The 23,846-nt window shown below is 36.9% G+C and overlaps 1 protein-coding gene across 3 annotated transcripts; it reads right to left on the bottom strand.

The window, feature by feature from the left end:
* Window positions 1-257: 257 nt before the first annotated feature.
* On the bottom strand, window positions 258-23,797 carry DHX29 (DExH-box helicase 29). 3 transcript variants are annotated; one of them, XM_061372085.1, is made up of 27 exons: window positions 23,585-23,797; window positions 21,820-21,893; window positions 20,900-21,013; window positions 20,221-20,350; window positions 19,647-19,789; window positions 18,963-19,088; window positions 18,320-18,446; window positions 17,851-18,012; window positions 17,091-17,256; window positions 15,893-16,016; window positions 14,878-15,474; window positions 14,009-14,152; window positions 13,739-13,915; window positions 13,004-13,144; window positions 11,420-11,564; window positions 11,088-11,208; window positions 10,052-10,136; window positions 9,390-9,478; window positions 8,656-8,784; window positions 7,642-7,717; window positions 6,757-6,981; window positions 5,741-5,877; window positions 4,984-5,077; window positions 3,991-4,293; window positions 3,122-3,253; window positions 1,548-1,644; window positions 258-797 (listed from the first exon to the last, which is right to left on the bottom strand). In XM_061372085.1, exons 1-27 carry the CDS (start codon window positions 23,766-23,768, stop codon window positions 742-744), a joined length of 4,098 nt encoding a protein of 1,365 aa, XP_061228069.1. In that variant the 5' UTR covers window positions 23,769-23,797; the 3' UTR covers window positions 258-741. The 3 variants fall into 3 exon arrangements, with proteins under 3 accessions (XP_061228069.1, XP_061228071.1, XP_061228072.1); XM_061372087.1 differs by having other exon boundaries at window positions 18,320-18,416; XM_061372088.1 differs by lacking the exons at window positions 258-797; window positions 1,548-1,644 and adding an exon at window positions 2,613-2,651.
* Between the last annotated feature and the right edge of the window lie 49 nt (window positions 23,798-23,846).

Here is a 23,846-nt window from a genome sequence, read left to right as displayed (position 1 = left end):
ACAAGAGCATCTGGTTCATTAAATTATCTGGTTAAAGAACATTCAGTATGAAAGAAATAACAAACACACAAACATTGTGAGCAAGTGGTTAAGAGAGAATGAGAACGAGAAGGCTTCAGTCACAGACTGATGATGTTAGAAGAGGCAGAGGATGGGGAAGGGCTGCTGGCAGTACCCTTGTCTAGCTGAGCACTTGTTCACAGCGGTCCACATTATCTCCTTAGAGCATCTTCATGTAAACCATACAGAAAAATGTGTAAGATGTACTGCTTTAATGCTGTAAGTTCATTGATCAAAAAGAAAAAAAAAATTACCACTTAGGAAACCCAGATAAGAAAGGTTTGTCTCCCGTTTGAACACATCTAACAGAATTCTACTCACTGAGATTCAGGACCCAATCTTTAATCATTACTATACTCTGCACCACCAGCGATGTTATGATCATGTTATGACATCAAACAAAAAGAATAATTTACCACAGCCATTTTTATATTGGAAAAAAGCTGCTTCCATCATTTGTACTCAGACAAATGGCACCAAATGTACTGAAAAGGCTAAACATATTAACATTTCATTTTTAAGTGACATAGAGAAAGGTAAGATCTATGCAAAATCATGCAGTCTTTTCTCATCATGGCTGGTATCAACCACACTAAGCATTCAAACACTTTCAGCTAATGTTGGAGTCCACATTTTCTCCTGCCATTACTGAAGCTCCACTTTGTTACTGATTTCTGTGTTTCAGTTACCACTCTCCATTTTTATCAGTTCTTTGATGATGTGCAAGACCTTGTCATCTAGGAAGAAAACAAAACAAACTGAATGGGAAAAAACAAGCTTAAAAAATTGATTCCTAAAACCCAAGAATATCAGAAGACAAGTGTACTTCTCAGCAACTTAAAATTACTGTTTTAGGTTATGCAAAACTAAAGCAAGACAAGTGCTTCCCGTTTATGAGGCAAGAGGGCAAAGAAGTACGTCCACAGTACAGGATTAGAAGGTTTACAGAATTATTCAATGACCTAGTTATGGCCATTTCAGTATTTCACAAGAGACTGAGAAAGTTACAGGTTAACTACAGATACACTAGTGTACAGGAGCTTCCTTTCTTCCTCCCACCTACAATATTCTTCTGAACACCTGGTGTTCAAAGTTCAAATTGTGCCTCCCTATTGCTTGCTTCAGGGCCAATATGCTGTTCCCCATCATTAACCTAAATTGTGAGACAACTTGCATAATGCTTAAAATTCATCAATACCTGAGGTTCACCACAATTATTTCTATTCTGAGATGCATACCTCACTATTACTACACTACTACTTTAAATGATGTTATCAGGGATATCTTTAAAAAAACCCACCAATTGTGCAGATCATATGTCTAGGGGGAGCTACATAGTATATGTAGGATTAGTAATAACTTTTTGGACATCTCTCAAGATAATTAAATGATACACAAATCACACTAACTCTTACTGCAGGTCTATTTAACAAGTCACCAGCTCTGTTTAACAAATAGTAATTCCAGCAATGCAGAAATAAAGTTACCTTCAAGTGACATTTTAGGATTTTCAAGCTTCTTCTTTAAAACAGACTCAATGAGAACCCTCAGCTGTTTAAAAATTACCGCTATCTTTACAGGAGCCTATAAAGAACAGAAGACAAACACATTATTCAGACACCAAAACATAGATTATTACCTTACCCATAAATAGAATTTTAAGATACCTACAAACATTATGCATATGCATAATTTTTAAGCATATGGAGAGTGTACCCATGAAATAACTGCGCTTACACTGTGCCCTCTTACCTTTAAGCACTTGTTAGTTGTACCATCACAGCCTAAAGAACAGCAGCTCAGAATGGTAACTTGGAATATGTTCCCACATATCAGATGAACAACCAGCATATGGTAAAATTATTAATTACCAGTATCCTACTTACTCTAATTGCCTCCCCCCCCCCCAAAAAAAAAATATTGAAGTACAAATTAATTTATACCTGATATGCAATACCTACACATTATGCTCCAGGACATCTGCCTGGCCTCCTGGAATTCTGCAAGTTCCTCCTGAGGAAGCTGTCACAAACCTCTCCTAAATCTCACTAGGAACTTGGATGACTACACCTCTCCCAGGAATCTTTCATTTTATTCCTCCTTTGCTATTCAGGTCTTTATTTCATCTATGTAATGCCTATGGTACAGTAACTAGCTATTGTGGATAAAGCACAAAACGCAACATATCCTGCTTAGCATCTCAGTAGAAAAATAGAATATTTAGTCAGCCCAGCAACCACACAACCTGTAGCTTCCCAGGGACCATAAAAGTTACCCAACAAATCCACAGGTTAGCTGCTTTTATAAATTCCATATCCATGATACCCAGTGAATTCAATTAGATGGTTGCTTGCCTGCATCAATAGAGTGCAAAAAACTACAATATTTTGTAGCTTATAGTCTTCCTCAAGTATAACAGGGCCCACATGGGGCACAGAAAGTTGTGATAAAGTAGCTGGCAGGAAAGCAAAAGTCAATGTTGGCTATTTAACGATTTACAGAGAATTTAAGCACATCACCAATTTTTCTTTATCCTTAAAAATACACTAAGAAAAATGCAGTTTTCCCATTCAGAAATAAAACTTTTTCACCTGAAAGAAAAAAACCAAACAGAATCAGCAAACAGCCCAAACCCAAGGAAATGGGTACTTTCTCCATTTGGATTTTTTTCTTTACGAAGTAATTCTGTTTGGGCTATCAAGCAAAATAATTAGTACTTTAAATATTACTATGTACTTACATAAGACTGTAGAAAAGGGTATATAAAATAGCACACTTATGTTTTCAGTATCAGCTCTATAAAACATAGATATTATATAATAATCTATATTAATTTCCACCACCTTTTCTGAAAGAACACTGACTTTCTTCATGAAGGAACTGATTTGTTACAAACCATAGATTACAAACCTGTCAAATGAGATTTGCTAAGACTATAATTTCCTTTAATTCTCTCCTTTCTTATTCCCTCTTGTCTTCATCCCACGTATACAGCTTGTACATCAACTATGTAATACAAAAGCCCATGAAATCACAAAAGGTAGTTATCACTTCAGCACACCTGAAAATGGATCCAGCCATCCACTGTCAGGAGGCGCTCCCGATGCTGCACTTCTATATCCCCCCCAAAAAGCAAAATGGGAAAGGGGGATATCAAAGTGGTCTCTCTCAAATACACCTTAGCATACCTCACCTGCATATGAACAAACAGAAGCATTAAAAAAAAAGAAACCTGAAGCCACATAAAATCTGTAACAACATATTTGATTGCTACTTCTAAAAGCAAAAAATACACTTTTTTCCTTTTAAGATTCAATTAACATAAATCACTGTACACAGAATAATAAGGGTAATTTGTCTGTCCTAGACCACATGAAATAAGTCACCTCTAAGCAAGTGACAGGCTTAGATGATACCAGGACATTAGCTAAAGCCACAGTTTTCTTGTTAAAATTCAAACAGAAAGATAGTGTTAACCTAGTGCTGTTCAGAAAAGAAGACATCAAAATTAATAAACGTACTGAAATAAAAGGCAGGTAAAACTCTTCTGTTACATATTTTTATTAGCAGCAGCTGGTTTGTCAATCTATCTCAATACACACAAATGCATAAATGTGAGCACACAGAGAAACTACTGAAGCCAGCACGATACTTCTGAATCTAGAGCCTCTCAGAGATAACGATGGAATGGGATGAGAAGGAGTTGCAATCAGAGGAAAGGAAACAAAAAAAGTGCATTTTCACAAAGAACTGCAGGCGTTTTTTGTTCCACTGTTCTTAGAACAACCTACCTACTTTAGCTGCTGTCTTGTCCTTACACTACAAGGGTCTTGGAGGCAGAAAATATGTTACACTAGTGTGTCTTACTTAATATTAGAGGCCCAACTCAATTTTTACACAAATGATCAGCTACACTGATTATTTACTTACCTTCTCCTGGTAAAGGAGCCATCCATATGTCTGTAAGTCTCGATTTACAGAGGAGGGATGCACTTGTGCTTTACCTTGAGCAGTTTCTACCACACAAGCCAGCTTCTCTGTAATATCCACAGACTTTGTATATATTATTTTTCCTATGTTGTCATACAGTCCTGCTGTCAATACAGCTTTAAGAAGAGCTATTTCATGAAGAGAAGGGGATTGACTGGCTCCATTTCCACTCCATCCACATTGTGTTGTAGGTGCTGTGAACCCTGCTGCTCTGACCACCCTTATGAGTTCTTGCTTCACATCCTGAAATTAGTAATGTATTAGTAAAACTCAATCTAAAAAGGAACATACTCCACTCCATCAGTTGACAATGACAACTCCATCCCAAATACTCATGTTCTCAGAAAATACCTCTACTAGAGATATTCTATGAGAAAATCACTATGAGAAAAACATTGTCTGGAATACAGGATTAGATACATGGTATTATATATACTGCAATTACTCAGTCTCTCACTTCTGCATGAAAGATCCACTTCTGCTTAGGAGAGCTCACTCACTCAAACTGAAACAGGAAATATATCCTATTTAAAAGATTTTCTCACAAAAAATAAAACTCCATTTACATTAAGTTTGTGGCTAATCTTTCAAACTGTTAAAGAGACCTATATCGATATCAAGAGATCAATACAAGAATAACACTATCTAAGCATTTTAATCCATAGGTTTTGATTTTCTAGTGGACATAAGGACTAGCTTCTCCAACGGCAGGGACTACAAAGATGTATAGCAACAAAGTGTGCGTACCAAAACTCAAATGCAGACACAGCTACCTCGACTAAGGGTGTGCATTTCATCAGTCCCTAGCATTCCACTTGGTTTTGTCTCATTCAAATAGTAACTGTGATGTATCACATCTTTAAAATGGAGTAACATTTTCAGAGGGAAATTTTAATAAAACTTTAGCATGCAGGGTACAATCATTTGGTTTACCTCTAGAGTTAACAGGGAAGTCCTACTGAGGAAATTTCTTCTGCAATAAGTCATTTCAGCACGATAACCCCCTTCCTGTCGAGCTCTTTTCCACCTAAGGAAAAAAATCCTGTCTCACTACAGCAAAAAGAATCACATCGAGAGTATAACATTATGAAAGTGGTAGTAATTTAAAAGGCAATACTGTGTTCTGGTTAACATTTTCCACTCAAAACTACAAATAAGTGGCATTAATGAAGACAAATGCTGCAGGTCTAAGAGCGCTTTGGAGAACATGCCCAGAATATAAATTTGGCAGGTTCTAACAGAAATACACAGTAAATTTTGCTCGAAAATTACACACTCCTGTTAGTCTTGTCAGTTACACAAAATTCAGACATGGTTTCTGAGACTTGGTCTCAAACTGCCTAAAAATAAAAAAAATAAATTTACTTATGCCATTTTATAATATGCACTTCCTCAAATATAAAGTGTCCAGGTCAGCACACCACAAACAGCAAACAAAATACTTTACACACTAAGCGGACATAGTATATCTCTGAAGGTGTGCAAGCATAGTTAAAAGGAGTTAAAGAATAAGGTACGAAGCAAGCTACTCTTTTGTGTTGCAGTATTTGGCAATCTATTGTTGTTTTGAAGAAAAAAACTTCAGGTGCAACCAATTTAAGATAAGATACTTATGAAGGAGTCTTTGCAGAACTGCACTGCTTAAGTGTTATTTGCATCCAGCCATATGCACAGGAGAATTATCACTCACCCTAGATAAGCATTGTAGATTGTTATATGGTCTGAAACTGCCATTGCTAGAGATGATTTTGCAAGATCTGCTTCATCTTTTCGACCAATTGGTGTAGTAAATGGGGATTTTTCTGTCATAACAGCAGCCAGAGTTGCCTGCAATTAGTAAATGACACACCACTTAAAGTATCATTAAGTGTTACTGTGAAAGAAAATGTAAAGCTATTTTATGATAAACCTGTATTCTTATAATAAAATACTCTTATCTTCTACCAAGTCCCAAGGAAAAAACTTACCACCAGAAGAATTTCTACATGCAATTCAGAACTTACATTAAAGACGTTGCTTACGTAGTGCCTTATGTTAAAGGCTGGGAAAAAAAGTGAAATCTCAAAACCCACATGAAAGGGTTTGTCAGATGACAGAGCGATCCCTGATATGATACAGTGAAGGTCAGATTAAACAACTGCTTTAGATTACACCACATTAACACAAGATGCCAAGAGAACAAAGAATTTTAACTTTCAGTTTTCAGCAACTAACATTTCCTCCTAACTTGCAGTGAATTAAGTAGCCTAGCTGAAAGTGTAAACCATTCCAGAGTTTTCATATGGTATGTTACTGTATCAATTAATTTGCAACAACTTTACATGACTACTTCCTGATCCACAGACTGGGGGCTAATTCAGATTGGAGTAACCAACATCACAGGACTTGTTCAGTGGGTGTCATATTCCCTGGGATTGTAACAGACAAAAACCGGAAACCAAGTCTGACTATACCCTTGCGAATAGTACCTAGGAGTTTAGAATCACAGAATCATTTAGGTTGGAAAAGACCTTTAAGATCATTGAGTCCGACCATAAAGAACACATAGATTGCTCCCTCCTGTGATGTCCAGCTGCAATCACCTTAAAATAAACATTTTGACTTCTTGCATCATCCCTTCAAAATACCATGTTGCAAGAAACCAGATTAACTGTAAAAAGTATTGTTAAGCATTTCTATACTTTTAAATTTTTTTTTCTTACTCACCACAGGATCCAAACAGCCAAATATAGCACCAAATATAAGCATTTTGCCAATCTTTACATTGACAGGAAGGGCCGCAAGGTGCTGGCCTAATGGAGTCAGCTTGGGCTCATTGAACAGACAAGCCCCAATCTTCCTCAATAGGTTCATTGCATTACCAATTACTTGCTGCTGTGGTGGGTCTAATGCTCTGGAAAGAAAATCTTCAGGAGATCCAAGATTGCATTTCTGTGGAATAAATTGGCATGTATTCCAATATAATAATTTATTACAAAAAATATTCCTATAGCAGCTACAAAGGAAACCAGAAAGCTATGACTGCAATCAAAAGCCCGCATTCCCTCCTCTCTACACCAGCCTCTCGGTTCCCAGAACACAGATGCACCCCGCATTAGGTTAACAAAGGTTACCACTGGCTAGAGAAGCAGGTTATCAATGGTCAGAATTAGCAGGAGACTCTCAAACCTGATGCAATGGAGCTCAACCTAGCACTAATTTGCCAGGTTGCTGGTTTTCCCATGTTTATCCTGCTCACTCAGGACGTGAAGAGAGGAAATGGAATTGCTTTCTTAAACAGAGATCAGTTTGAAGGCCATTTAGCTAACTTTCAATTACTTTGAAATAAAGTGAAATAGTATAGTATGCTATTTTCCCCTCAGCATTATGCTCTGGATTTTTCAGCAAACATGTACTGCATTCCCTCTGCCCTGGTAGGAGAAGCCCCACTAAATACAATGGATTAGGGCTGTCCTAGCAAACCTCTCTAGCTAACAAGGTCAGTAACTCCAAGAACCAAAACCACACAATAGCATGAAGGTGTAATTCCCTCACAGGCACATCTAATATTTTTAGCTAACAAGGTCAGTAATTCTTAAACCCAAACCATACCATAATATGAAGGCATAATTCCTCCAAAGGCACACGCAGTATTTCTGGAACAGAGTATTCCATGAAACTTTCAAACCTGCAACATCATAGAAACGTATTATCACAGATTGTCTTTAAATTCAACTTAAAAACACAGGTTTCATATGCTCACTCTTTCAAGATGTTCTTTTGAGGGGCAATGGAGGGGTGGCATGTATTTTAATACACGGGTAAACTGTTCATCCTTTGAATTAAGGCAAGTGTGGTAGCTTGCTTTCCACAAGAGTTTTAGGGAAAGTTTTCACTTACAGAGGGAAAAGCAGCTAGACCTTGATTTTAAAAACAAATCCTTAAAACACACAGATCTCAAATTCAAAGTTTTGCATGTGGCTAAAATGCATGTCATTGGTTATTTCAAAAGACTTCAACTGTTTCTTAGCTGAAAGTTGCTTCAGACTTTCAAACAAGCAGGAAAAAGTTTATTCCACTGCAGTAACAGAAACTAACTCTGCAGTGCTGTACAATTCGGTATTTTCCCCATCTCTCATCTCTGAAGATACTATTTCAAAAACCTGAATATTTGTCTGATAAAAAAATTCAAAGTTCAGGAAGCAAGCTTGGTGTATATTCAATCCAGCAGATGTTGTTAAAAAATGATCTTCTAAAATTCCTGGGTGCTGCATTTTTCCTTTAATTATGAATGATTTTTTTTTTTACATTCTACAGATACTAAAAATTAAATTAACTTTTAAAAACAGTGAAACAAAATGACTATTATAACACTTCATTAATACAATATTCAACTTCTGGGTTTTGTTTTTTCGGGGGGGGGGGAATTTGGTTCTATTTTTGGTTGGTTGGTTTTGTTTTGGGGTTTTTTGTGGAATTCTTTTGTTGTTGTTTGGGTTTTTTTTTCCTCTAAGTTTACTCTTTCCAGTTTGCAATAATTAAAGGGAATTTCAACAAGATTTGTTTTTTCAGAGAAAAATAAAAGATATTTTTATCATTTACAAAATCTTGCTAAGTTTACTGTACCTTTCCCTTGTGTACATTCGGAAGCAGAATCCATCTCTAACACGCCCAGCTCTTCCTTGTCGCTGCAGAGCACTAGCTTTGCTGACAAAGGTCTCTTCTAGGGAACTCATCTGACTACTCTCATGATACCTTGAAAATTGCAAAGCAAGTGACCATTCAGATTTCAGAATTAAAATTTTGATGTATACTTAACTTAAATACTGACATATTGATAACATATCTAAATACAATTTATCTGAAAATAATGGTAGTTCTGAAAACTAAGCATACCTAAGCAGGATCTAAGCCGGACTTTAGATCCAAGGTTCTCAGTTGTATAGCTTTTGATACAATTCACTAAGGGAAGTGTATAAATTGGAAAAAGAAAGAGCTATGTATTATCTTATTTCCCTGGCCATTCAAAGTTATCCTAACACATTCTGTAGGGCTTTTCACATTGGACAAATAATGATTTCTAAGAACTGCGATAGTATAAAAAGATCTACTTTATTTTGAAACCAGTAATTAATCATGGTTCTCCACATTTATGAGAACTCCCTTTATTTTTCTTCACACCATCTCAAGACCTAAAGAGTCATCCCAAACTTGGACCTAAACTGCAAGCTGTTTACTGAGCTCAGCACATTCTTCTTTTTGTCCAGAACTGTACTTTAATAAGGATACACAAAATTCTTGCAGTACTAACCTCAAATATTTACAGTAATCGCAATATGATTGATGAAAATCAAACTCACCTATTTTCTTTTGTTCTCCCAGTATCAATTACAAAAACAACATCTGGTATTGTAATACCTGTCTCTGCTATATTGGTTGCCAAAACAATCTGAAAAGAAGTAACATACATAAATAAAAAAATTATGAAATGCCTGCCTAACAGTTTTCATCCTTTTAATCAGTATTACAGAGTGAGTTCGGTTGAAGCTTTTTACTTGTGTTTCCTTAAACAATTTGTCAGAGCATTAAAAACTACACAACTTGGGAAATGGTTTAGTCTTCTTCAATCACTGAAGAATTGAGAGTTAAGGGACTTTGTCTTTTAAAACCCATCAAAATGCTAGCTAGTACCTGCCAAAATTGGTCAACTTTTAATTCAACAGTTTGGCAGCAAGTAAAATACTATTTTCCCAGATAAAAAGCTATAGTTACTGGTTACCGATAATTAAAATACAGGAAAGCACAGTTAACTCTTAGAAATTTGCCTGATTATTGTCAAGGCTTCCACAGCATGATAGATTTTATGTGTTACAGAGCACCAAATTAGAACTGGTCCTTTGCAGTGAGAAAACCATAGGAACAACTGGTTGCTGTGTGATTCGATTTTAAAACAACTCAGAGTTGAACCCACAGTAGGTTTCTCCTTTCAGTGGTGAACTTTGCCTTTCTAAATGTATCATACCTTTCGAATACCAACAGGAGGTATAGTAAATGCAGCTGCTTGATCTTGAGTTGAAAGAACAGAATGCAAAGCTATCAACCTGTGCCTAGAACAAGAAATTACACTAATAAATACATATTCACTAAATTAAGACACATTAAAGAAATGAGACTAGAACAATGACAACAGTTTGTCATCGAAAAAGGATGAAAGCAACAAGAATTAGTAACTTGAAAGATGAAAACTTTGTCCAATTAGGTAAAAAAGTCTGATTCAGCATTTGTTACAATAACAAGAAAAGCTAACACCACCAGTTTTTAAGTGTTCTCCTCTTGATAGTAATGCAGGAAAAAATATGCTACTACTGCAGGTTAACTGACAGAAAAAGACCAGCAAAAAAGGGAACTAGATGTTCATAAACCCAAGTTCTTTACATTGTGCTTCCAAGGAGTATTACTGAAACTTTGCACAGAACTATTTATACATGAAACTTCCAGCCTGAGTAATAAAAGCCTTAGGTGATGGGACAGCCACAGAGGTTTGTACTTCCCTTCTCTTCAAGACTTTGACATCTCAGTCCATCTATGAATTTTTAGAATTTGACTGCAAATATGCTTGTTATGCCATCATGTTTCTAACTTTTTGTTACCCATAGAATTAATTTCAAAACTATCTGTAACTACAACACTATGCCTTTTCATCTTGGTAGATTATATTCTCTGGATCTATACTCAGGAAGTAGCCACTTCCACGTAAACAGTAACCCAGAGAAAGCTATGTCCCAGATATGGCAGCTTCCATACTCTAAGAAGTGGAAAAGTAGTTCAGTGCTTCGTGATTAAGCAAGCTTGTTGAAAAATAAAATCAGAACAAAAAAGTTACTATACCATTCGTAAGCATCTGTCATTTTTGCTTGTATAATTTTTAGATAAAAGTACATCTCTAGTACAAATAGCCCTGAGGTGTAACTGCTTCTCCTTTCAAGGACAGCAGACCTCAAAACACAAACATATTGATTAAGTTAATCTATTAATATCACAGAATGCATCTGCATTACCTGTCACGCAAGTTAAATCTTCTGTCAGTTGAAATGAGATCATACAGCTGTTGAATATGGGCAAGGCCTGGTAAAAAGATCAGCACAGCACCCTCAATGTTCTTGAACTGGGGACTTCTGTCTGGAAAGTTACAGTGCAGGCACATAGTTAAAACAAACATGCATTTGCAGTTTCCCTGGAAAAAAAGGAACTAATTCTGGTCCCTGTGGTGAATGCTTTTTAGGATGTTCCATGTAAGACTGGGGTAAAGTACTTCATTATCAGTAGAAAGCACTGGAAAATAATTCCAAAGGACAGCCCCAAGTATAAAAACTTCTTAAGTAGACTGTACCCAAGTATGCAAGCAACTCCAAAATGAGTTCAAGGTTGATCTTGTAAGGGTTCATATAGAAGATAGCCTGCTGTGTACGACTGCTATACTTTGCATAGTAAGGAGCCAAATCAATACCAGATCCAGACTGGATTGGGACATACTCCTAAAAAATAAAAGCAGGGAAAAAGAAAAATCATATTCTGCATTTTAGAAAGCAAAAGAACGGAGGTCAAATTGTCATTCATTTAAATTTAGGTTTCTTAAAACAGAGATTAAGACAAGAGACATTTAATTGATTAACTTCCCACCAAACCCAGTGTTAGGTTAAATTCCATCTACATAACCCATGTATAAGTATCTACTGCAGTTAGACAACATTCCAGATTTAAAAAAGAAACAGAAAATTAAAGTCTGTCGTGCTGTACATACAGTCTGTTTTGCAAATGAAAACAGTTCCCGGAACCATATGTGGCATCCAATTGGTATCAGTTCAAAATGGCTAGTACTCTTTCAGAACTCCTATTACGGGATATAGGAAACCAGTCTCCCCTTTCTCTTCTCCCTCACCTTTCTCAACTAACGGTTGCAATGAAAGTTCATAGTTAGTTAGGTGGCAATTCCTGCCACGTTTTGGAGCAGAAGGAAAGGGAAAGGAAGGAAGAATTAGCAGAACATGCAAGCATTTAAATTGTCTATAAATACCTTACAGACACATACACAGCATTAGGCTTCTATGCCTAATGGCACTATTGTAAATTATCTCATCATTAATCAACACACTTAAAGAATGTTTGCCACCACATATCCTTCTGTACTGAAGGCTCAATAGAAATTAACTACAAAGATTGAGAAGCACTCAGAAAAGCACTTGGGCTTCAACTAAAGGATGCTGTTGTGATGTGTGAAGCAGCTACCACTATAGGAGGAGAAAAAGGAAAAAGAATAAATAAATAGAAAAGTCAGAGGAGCACATGAGAACATAGTTTTTAAATGTATGTGTCGACGTCTGACCATGCCAAGCTAAATGGTCCTGCATACATTTTGAGAGAGCAACTCTGAGCAGACAGGTAGGTTAACAGCCTAAATCAGATGATATTTCTATACAATTCCCTTTAAGAATTTTGATCCAAAAGCACACACAGCTATCACTACAGAGTATCTGCAATATTAACCACAGACTAGTAAACAGAAAACCTCTATGTAATAATCCCATGCCAAATTGGAGGATTTTGGGAGTTTTTACACCTAAGAAGGACATGGCCTTGTCTCTTCTGGTCTTAGGTTCACTACTTAGCAGAATTATCTGGGAGAAAAATGTTACATGCTTTCCCCTATAGCTGCTGCTTATAGATGTACAACTAGGAATCTGTACAAGAGAACTCAATGTCAAATACAGCAAAATCAAGATGACTATAAAGGAGCTGTAAAAACTAACATCAGGGTGCAGTGTTAATAAATATATGTTTTCCATTATAAGACTGCCATTGTGTTTATCAACTGAAAGAATATTTGCTACTATACAATCCAACCACATTTAATAAAATTATTAAATAATTAAAAATACAGAAATTTCCAAGCCAAAACTAGAAACACCTATTTTACCTGATACTTTGTGGCACCTCCTCCTTTGCTAGTAACATTTATTGTTACTTCTTCCTCCTCCTCCAAGAACTTCTGACAATATTCCGAGTCTTTCTCTAGGACATAGCCCGTTGCTTCAATTACATCTTCAACATGGAAAATCTTTGGTGAAAATTCACAGCAGAAATACAAGGCATGTTAAAAAACCAATCAGCAACTTTTTCTTTTCCTTTTTTTTTTTTTAAGCTTACATACATGTCAATCCCTTCTCTTTTAATGTTGTAATAGCTCCTGTAAATTTCAACTTAAAACTTTCGTGCAATTTCTGAAAAACTGAACTTAGACCTGCTACAAGTTTGTTAATGCCGCTCCACATGATTGTGAACATTACCTTTACCACAGCCTATAAAACATGCATGAGAAGTGTAAGTAAGAGTACAATGACAGCTTCGTGGCAGTGGTGGGATTCTTTAGTGCTTTCTGTTCTACATAGGTTGAACATAGAAAAATCTGTCACTGATGGACTGATTTAAATCAATAATAAATCCAGCAGAAAGAACAGTACAACTCTGTAATTCAAAGCACTGAAACTATTTTGTATTTTCAAAAAAGAAGAGTTACAAGCCCTAGAAACATATGTTTAAGATATGTATTTCTGGTTGAAAAAAAATGATGTAGCTGTATTTTCTATAGACATCAAAGAGATGTGTATGTGTCTACAAAGTGTCTTGCATAATCAAAGAAATATTTATGTACCTCAACGGGGTAACTCCTCCCTGAGATCCTTAAAATGGGACAGTGTGAGAAATAGCTGGAAAACTTCTCACTATCTACAGTAGCACTCATTAAAATCAGATGCAGGTCTGACCGCTTATGCAGTATCTCCTTCAGAATAACTAGCAAGAAATCAGACTGGACACTTCTTTCATGTACCTATAATTGGAAAAACATATCTATAGTAAGGGTTTAGTACAACTCAAGCCCAATAATAGCTATAGCTTGTGAAGTCTAGTAAGAGCTGATAACCTCATCTACAATAACATGAGATATACTTGAAAGAAGACCATCTTCTTGAAGTTTCCGAAGCAGGACGCCTGTTGTACAGTACAGTAGTCTGGTGGCTTCTCCTGTCCTGGATTCCATACGAATTTGATATCCGCATAGGGAATTCTTAAAAAAGAAAAAGACATTAAAATGATTAATAACTTAAACAATTGCATACAAGCTAGAAATATTAAAAATTACGTGAAACTTAAGTACTGTTGGATTCAGGTAGTGAACAAGCTGGTAATTATATAGTACAGTGAGTAACTACCACACTGTTCTTTCATTCACACACTTTCCTCCATTAAGAAAGGGAAAATACACTGAAATCTACAACTATGTTTCTCCAAGGTAGCAAAGAGCTGGTAAACTCAGGGTTCCTTTCAGGTTTCTCAGCAGTCCTCAAAGATATTTTTGCAGTAATACTAATATAAAAAAAAAATAATCTAACTGCCATAAAACACACAGAATGCTTTTTTTTCTTCAAATAACAAAATAACTGATGTTGGAAAGTGCCCTCTCAAAGCAGACCTTCACTCAAACCTAGACTGGATTTCTCAGAGTCTCTAATGACAGAGATGCCAGAGTCTCTGGGCAATTTGCTCCCTTATTTTACCACCTCTTGCCCTTAATCGCCCTCTAAAGAGCTCAGAAATTATACATTGATACCCAGAGGTTCACAGGTGACAATTTGGAAAGAAACAGCTGACACAGAAAAAGCCCTTTTCAAGAAAAAAATAACATCTAGAAATATAAAAATAACATTTAGAAACAATGTTTTCACCTCCTATCAACAACCCAGTACCCTGTTTTTGATGAAGGCTAGACAAAAGAATCCAGACACATATTACCTTTCCTCCCGGTCCTGATTCGCAGCCTAGCTCTTCACATACCCTGGTTGCCAGACTCACTGCTGAGATTCTTCGGGGTTGTGTGCAAACAATATTACACTTATTTGATCCTTCATCTAGCAACAAGTCTTCTAACAAGAAATGAGGCACCTGGGTACTCTTCCCACTGCCTGTTTCACCAGCCACAACAACCACTCTATGTTTTTTAAGAGTTTCTACAATGGAGTATTTGTGCTTAAACACAGGTAACTCCTGTCTCTCTGTCAGAAGCCTCTGGTATCTGGAAGAACTTTGTAGCTTTTTGAACAAAATCCTTGAAGGTTCCAAATTATCTGTGTCTGAGGTCTCAAGGGAGAGACTGATGAAGTCCTCATCAGAAACCAGGTTTTCCCAGGAATCTTCAGGACCCTCAGATACTTTTGGTTGGTTTTCAGATTGTAGTTGCTGTTGTTGTTTGAGTTTGTTTAATAATCTAGCAATAAAATTATCACGAGGTTTGTTCGTTTCCATCTTGTTTTCTTCTTCCTTTTTCTTTTCAATATCCCTCCATTCCAGCCAGACATCTCGGTAGGTGGGAGGCAGTAACTGATGAACTGACTTAAGATGGAAAAAGCAGGAAAAAAAATATTACTTTATATACTACTTAGCAGTATCACTAATGCTTTATGTGTAAATCAACTCTAGCAGCAAAACATGTGACAGACCCTGAAGAATACTAACTACAGAAAATATGAAAATAGTGATATAAATATCAATAACACACTTTTCATTTTCAGCTGGTTTACATTCTTTACATCACTGAAAGAATGGTTTTACTGTCAAAAAATCTCCTCCCTGTATGCCACAACACATAAGCATGATTGTAGGTAAAAGTAGATGAACATAAAGTAAAAGCAAAGAATTTAATGGTAAACACTTCATTAAACTGTTTTTAGAACATAATTACAGACACTTTAACAAAAAAGTGCAGAAACAGATTCCAGGCTAAGAAGAGGAATATTAGTGAAAATCTTACTTGTCCTTTGGTTAAATGATAGAGTGCCAAAGTAGCAGCTAGATGTTGTGCTTGCATGCTATCTTCTGTTACAATTGTAGGACACATTGCCATTACATCATCTGAAGATTTGATGATCCTGACCCTTGAAAGACAAATTCACACAGGCATTTCTCTTAATTTGTTACCTACATAAATAGCACATACATTAATGCTTTTGTTTAAAACATAACAGTGAAATTCAAACAGAAAAACTAGATAAAATAAACTTATTGTTACTCAATAATATTTCATAAACAGAGAGAGCCAATAAACTTTGAGTTGCAGAAAATTTTCAGCAGCAGATTCTAGCAGTGAATTTGTGATTTCTTTTTTCTCTTAACAAATGTCTCCACTTTCTTTAGAGCAGAAGTATTTACGCACATGCAGATCACTATTAAGATAAGTTGCTTTGGAAGGACTAAATACTTATTTGTGTGCTTGTAACTACTTAGCATGGATTGAGATGACAGTTTATGATCTACCGAGATGCAAACATCTGTTCTAACAGATATATGCTAGTCAGACCAGCAGCCAGATTTCTTGTATTTTTAAAGGTATATTATATTAATAGCTTTTAACTTGAGCAAGACTACAGGTTCTTTTAAATTTGGCTCGCTCAAGAAACATTAGTCATTCGTAATGCCACATCCACTTATTTGCCTAGGATAATATTCTACTTTATACCACCATATTATAGATTCATTTTCTGAAAGAAATTTTAAAATTACTGTTACTGCACTGCTTTGATTACAAACTTACAGTATCTTTCAAGCAAATTTCTATCTTCCGCCTTAAACAATCCCTAAGGGGTTTTGGTATTCATATGCTTAGAATGTACGATTTAACATATTACTTTGAGTAAGAATGCCAGAAGTTAGTTGTCCAAGTTTGTCTTGCACGTTTGCTCCAGAACCTTTCATTTAGCAGTACAGAATTAAAAACTAATCTCATCTCTATGGCATCATTCACTAGCCTTTTATTTTTATGGTAGTTTTCAGTCTAACCACTACTTTTGCAGAGCTATACAGAGTGAAATATCACCCTGCTGGACTAAAACAAACCAAAATGAGATTTGGTTAAAACATGCTATTATTCACATGAATCTGGATCAACATGACAAGACCATTATTTTTAAACGAACTAAAAGGAAAATGTGACGTTTATAGGAAATACATACCTACATTTCCAGTATTTTCCAACTGGAACCTTTTCAAAAGTAGGATTTGGGCTCTTAGGAAAATTCTTCCTGCACCAGTCAATCAAAAATTGTTTTGGAGATTTACCAGTCCAGCTTCGAGCACTATAATCAAAATTTCTTATATCTAGTGGTTCTTTCTTTTTCACTGCAAGAGCAAAAAGACATTTTAAATCTCCTAGAATTTATTTTACCTTCCTCTGATAGCCAAGAAAGTATTTCCCTCAAACGTATTTTACTAGAAGAGCAGTATTTTCTGAAATGTTCAACAGAAATACAGGTACTGCTGTAACATAGATATTCTTGCTTGTCCCACAAAAGAATCTAGTAGTAAATAAATCACAGTATCTTGCTTGCCTTCTTTGATAGCCCAATAATTTAAGAACTCTAGTGAAAGTTTGGTCATCAGAAAATAATCTAACAGTTTAAAGTTTGAGATGAAAACAGAGTAAAGAGATGAAGTGAATATGTTAAGAGTAACTAGCCCTACAATTAAAAAAAAAGAAGATAAAAATAAGGCTTTTAAACATGACAATATGGCAAAAATAGCTATATACATCATCTGATAAAACAAATACAGAGTCTTTAAAGCCAGCTCAGTCAGTCAGGTAGTCCACCTGCCTTTCCCACAATCAGAGCTTGATGATGCACCACTGCCATATAATACATACTAGAAAAATAAAAACTAGTACTGGAAATCTGTGCTACACTTCAAGCTTGTACTGAATGATTACCAACACACCTTTATCTTCCTTCACAGCACCATCAGGTTTTTCAAGCAAGCTCAAATTCAAAGGGGTTTCTTGAGGCTGAGGCAAGGGAGTTTTTTTCTTTTGATTTTGTTGTTGGGTTGAAACCTTTATAGCTGGATTAAATACCGGATGTTCCTCGAGTATTGCCATTTCTGTCAGAGAGAGAATACAACTTAAACCCACAGCTGCTTAGCATTTGTTCTTTGAAATCAAAAGATAAATTATGAAATTGACGTATATAATGATATAAATTCATGCCGAGTACCCAAAACCAGAAATATTTAAACATTACTGAATTTTCAGAATTTGACCTGTATGGAAAGGACAGATTCAGGAAAGTCCGCCACTCACACAGTGGCATGAAAGATTAATAAATCTATTCAATTTGACTCAGAAATTTACTGGCCTAATAAATATGCAGGTCACAAAGAAAAACACAGATAATTTGCATAACTCTACCTTGCTGAATTCTTCTTATTTTCTCTTGTGCTACCTTCTGGCCTTGCTTGTCTTTATCTTGCTTGGAGATACTTGCTTGTTCTTTTGCTTCTGAAAGCTTAGCAGCCAGATGTACATACCTTTCATTCTATTTCAAAAAATTATTGATTATAAGCTGAATATTGTATGCTTGTCACTTTTAACCAACTTCACAATAAAGTGGAAGTTTTGTACTTTATACCAAGCCCACAAAAGGAGGAACTATTAGTTTTTATGGAACTAGCAGCCCACACCTCTCAGAATTTGATAGTCAGTTGCCTAATCTCATGAAGGTATGTTTCAGGAATTCTTTCTTTCCAGCACAATGCATTCAGTATTTTGAACCAGTATAAAATGAGAAACCCAAGCAAAACCAACACACAAAAAAAAATCCCTCCCCCCCGCCCCCAACAACCACGAAATCCCAAACCAAAGCAGGAAAGGAAAAAAAAACCTTAGGAAAGTAGAGACTTCAACATTTTTCCCTTCAGTAGCCCATAAATGTAAAAGTATATAATGCAAAAAAGGTAATAAATCCCTGAATTTTAGCAAATAGATCCACTACTTGCATATGTACCAGATATACCAGGTTTTTAAAGACTTCCATGAAGTATTATTTTCTTACTGGGTCAAACTTCTCTTCATCTGTCTCTTTCACAGCCTCACTGTTCTCTTCATCACTCTGTTGCTCAGCATATTGCAAAATCCATTCCTTCATGCTCACTTCTTTTGCTTTCCCCACATTCGTCTCCTAAGAAGAGTAGTAGGTAAAATCACCAATGCTTTTCTCCAATAGTATTGAGGAAGCATCACTTAAAACTACACAGAAAAACTAAGGTTTTGACACAAAAAACTTATAGCAAACTTTCCAAAGAGAATAAACATCTCACGATATACTTCCATACACTGAATGATTATAACTGAATGTAAGAAAAAATTTTGCAAGAAATATTTTCAATTTCTAGGTTTACAATTCAATAACCACAGAAATCAAACCCCTGCAAGTGCAGAGGCAAACTTAAGAGAAGTTTGTAAAGAAGGCCGTCTGTAGAAAACCAGAATGAACCCATTCCAGGAGAAAATGGAAGTATAATTGACCACAAAAATGAGCCTTCTAGACTTCACATGAAAAAAGGCACCTTCAAATGACTATTTCACTGAAGTTAAAATAATGTGAGTGACAACTATTACACATACCATATTTTTAGAAGTTTTTCATATCAGTGTAGGAAGTCAATGTAAATTCCGTATTTTAGAAAACTTTGACCTCTCTTCCCTGTAGTAAATATAAATGAATTTCTCAGATTACCTTAGTTTCAGGGCCATTTTCTTTCTTTTTGGTATCTACTAAGTGAGGTGGGGTTTCACGTTGTGACACAGGAGAACAAAATTTTGCTTTAGGTTTCTGTTGTTGTTCTTCAAACTGCTGGCTAAAACCTTCAGGCAAGGCATCTTCAAAATAAATATAAAACCCCTCATTTCACAGAATATGCCAATAATAATTCCCCGAAACTTTATAAACTGTGTTGGGACCCAACTAGAAAAACATAAACAAAACCAGCATGCCTGAAATATAATCAGGCTTTAGCATTTAGATAAACCAGCATTTGTTTGCTGGACTTCCACAGAATTCTAAGATTAGGAATGACAGGTCTACAAGATTCCATATACTAAAACCCAACCAACCAACCAACCCAACCAAAACAAAACAAAATAAAATCCCAGAACCAGTCAGCAGCACATACAGTAAAGGAACACTATGATGAATACAGGACTTAATGAAACGATATATTCAATTACTATTACAATGCATTCCTATGCCAGGGCAGGTCCTGTTACTCTTCTGTTAAAAAACCTAGTCAACTCCCTGTCACCATACTCACCATCAGGAAGGTTTAAACAGAGCCAGTCAAGTGCAGAGTGAAGATCACCACCATATAAAAGTGTATTTTTCATTGCCTCTTCAATGTGCTCAGTCTTAAAAGAGAATCTTTGTAAAGCCATGTATACATCCTAGAATCAGAAAATACTAGGATTTAATCTAGAAATCTAATACAGGCTTGTAAACTCCTATTTTCTACATATCAGATAACTGGCATTAAACTGAAGTAAACAGCATAATTTAATGTATCAGAACGCCTAGCAGAAAATCCTGGGTTTGCATATAGAGCTTATAATATTCTTATTGGAAATATGTATTCATACGCATAAGTCTACATTCCAGCCTATGTACAGAATGCATTTTCTAGTTAGAGAGATAAACGTACAATTTTCCAACCATATGGAACAGAAGACCATAAGAAACCTAAAACACTCATATTAAGCTCTTCCTTGATTAACACTCAGATTTTAGTTACTGACTTATCTCACTTTACATAGACTTATCTCACTTATGATCATACTTATCAATTTCACTCACTAGTCATTATTGTAACTACTGGGAAGCATGCTTCACTGGCTTGCACCACATGCAGAAGCATAGTATGCTACGACACAAATGACCAAAAAAACCCTGTTTATTCTAAATGAACAACAGTCAGAGAACACCACTTTAAACTCTACCTGTAGTTTCTTAGCAGTAAGTCTTCTGGAAATCATTCCTTTGTCATCATTTTGTTTTTTATGGTCATTGATTAAATTAATAATCTTTTTCTCCAAGTTACCATTTATCATCACCTGCACAGAGAAAATTAATTGATACAAAGCAAAACATTACAAGTTTTTATCACATAATCAATGCTCTTCATGGCTAAGGAAATAAGAATACAGAAATCTCTCTGCAATTCAAATCCCAACTTTTACAGCTTTCTATAAGCACAGTAAGTATTTCTCATGAAAGAAGCACTTTTTCTTCTTTTTACTTTTGCAACCCACGCGCTTTTACTCAAAATAAAAGAGTTAACTCCTTATTGCAGAGAAGACCTATCTACCTCTTCAAGGAAACTTAGTATGTCATGGGAAATATTGTAAGAAAATTGAAAAGAAATGTAGTGAAAAGAAAAAGGCCTTTCTCCTCTACTTATAAAAGCCAGTATAAAATAACTCGATCATCAAGATACACCTGTGCCACTCTCTTTATCTGTCTTTAAAAGCAACTTTAGTAAAATAATAATTCTATTATTTTTGACACTTTTAAAACATGAACCAAACTTTGTTTACTCTTGAGGTTGTTGATTAAAACCTGTATTCTTCCTCTGACAGGAAGAAGAACCGTATGCACAGTAAACACCCAGACATAACTCTTAATAGTCCTGCATGCAATATATCATTCACTACCTAACATAGATGTTCTTCTGCCCTTAATTTACCCTGTTTCTCAAAGCACACTCAAAATCCCAAACATATCAAGCTCAAGTCAATGTCTAATACACGAATGTAGTTTACCTGCATAACATAATACTGAAAAACAGTTGAGGACATATTTACTCAGCTAAATGGATACTATGAAAAACAAAATTACTTTATCTAAAGAAGATACTTACCTTAAGAACAGATTTATCTAGATTGGCAGCAGCGCTGGAATCTGTTGTTGAACTAAAACTGTATGTTTTTGGACCTGCAAATTGCAAATAGCATCAACTACACACGCGGAACACAAAAAACACTGTTTACGGTATGTAAAGCAGAGCCACGTTACACTAATTTGGCAGAAATATGAAGATACACAGCAAAAATAAGAATAATCAACTGTAGAGAAAAGCTCTTAAACAAGGAATGACAAAGAAGAGTATGGCTCCAAGACAAAATCCCAAGTGGCACAATGAGAGGAAACAGGATTGACTGCTCACTCTTATCGCTGATAGGAGTGCCAAATAGGTACGCTAATTGTAGGTCCAAAACAGTACTACTGAGTTTTTTTGCTCTGATTGTTTAGGCTTGGTTGTAGTTGTTTTGTTTTTTTTTTATTACAATGTGCATAGCTAAACTCTTTGCCACTAAAGCTATGAATATAGGACATTTACTGAGGTCTGGTAAAGACAGAATAGTTTTGTAGTACAGAAATCAAATTGGAAGGGCATTGTAAAAACATTGCTTCTAGCTCAGGAAGACTCTAAGCCATAATTGGTGGAGGATGGAAAAGTACCCTACAGTAGTATCACCGTATGTCTGACCTGTTCTTACCTGGGTACCTGCTTTCAGACCCTATCTAGGAAAGGGCACTGGGTTACAGAGGCTTCTGGTCCGATCTGACATGCTTATTCTTAAACACTTCTCTTTTTCAGAAACTGTCATAAAAAATACTAATTCACAAAGCTATTTATTGGCATTAGAATGACAACACACAGCTTGCTGATAAAGTCTATCCTTTCCAGAACACACATACTGTTTCTTGTACTACACAGGTATAAAGAAACCAAGCAACCTCACAGCTTTCACCACCCTGTGAGGCTGTGTGCCACTCCAGAGGGAGCAGTGCTGTGCTCCAGGAGGCACAGCTACCTCCCTACTTCTCAACCACCACCATTCTTCTCTGTCCGCCAGCAGGCAGGATGGACAGGTCATTTGTCCTGGCTGCCTGCAGAGAGGCTCCAGAAGGCTCATTTACTAGATCAAGACAGCATATGGAATGTCCTGGTTTCAGCTGTAAAAGTTATTTTACTCCTTCCCAGTAGCTGGCACAGTGCTGTGTTTTCGCTATGGCCTGGGAACAATGCTTGTAACACATCAATGTTTTAGCTGTTGCTCACTGGCGCTTACCCTGATCAAGAACCTTCAGCTTCCCGTGCTCTGCCAGTGAGGAACGGCACAAGAAACCAGGAGGGAGCAGAAACAGGACACCTGACCCAACGTACCCCAAATCCACATTACGCTGGTTTTGAGCATATGTAGAATGAAGCTCCATAAGAAAGGCTCACTATTAGTAAAGTGCCACACTAATACTTGCCCCAAAAGAGCTACCAACAGTCTAATGATTTCTCGTAACTGACTCAATACGCCCAAGCCAACAAGGCTCATCTGATCAGGGACGTCCCAGAAAGTGAGCCAGGCTAAAGCCCGTGTTAGAAGAGTTTTAGTCACCTGAGCATAAGGCTGCCACACTCATTAACGCCCAGACTCAGCACGCCTCCTCCCGCAACGCCGAGGCAGCCAAGCCACGCCCCGGGGGGCTCTCTGACACAGCAGCCCCTCCGAGCGCTCCCCGCCAGCCGGGGCACCCCTCAGACGCCTGGACTCCTCCTCCTCCCCCAGACACAGCCGCCCCCAGGGCTGCCCAGCCGGGGCCGCATCTTGCCGCGGGCCTGGTACCTTGTTTGACACGCGGCTCCTTGGAGGCGGGCGGCGGCCGCGGCACCGCTCTGGTGCTCGCCTCGGCAGCAGCGCCAGCGGCGGCGCCAGCTTCGGCAGCAGCTCGAGCGCGGGCAGCCGCGGTGGCGGAAGAGGCGGTGCGAGCCGCACTTCCCACGCGCGACTTCTTGTTACGGCCGCCCATGACACCCCTTCCCCACACCGGAATCGCGCAGACCCCTTACATCCGGACACCGAGCATGGCTCCGCCCCCCACTCCCGA

This window comes from Neopsephotus bourkii, unplaced genomic scaffold, assembly GCF_033783945.1.
Source record: "Neopsephotus bourkii isolate Nb327-2 ecotype Australia unplaced genomic scaffold, CSIRO-AGI_Nbou_v1 NB_1594, whole genome shotgun sequence".
Classification (NCBI taxonomy): Eukaryota; Metazoa; Chordata; class Aves; order Psittaciformes; family Psittacidae; genus Neopsephotus; species Neopsephotus bourkii.
Note: the sequence above shows the minus strand (reverse complement) of the source record. Positions and strands in the feature narration are given on the sequence as shown.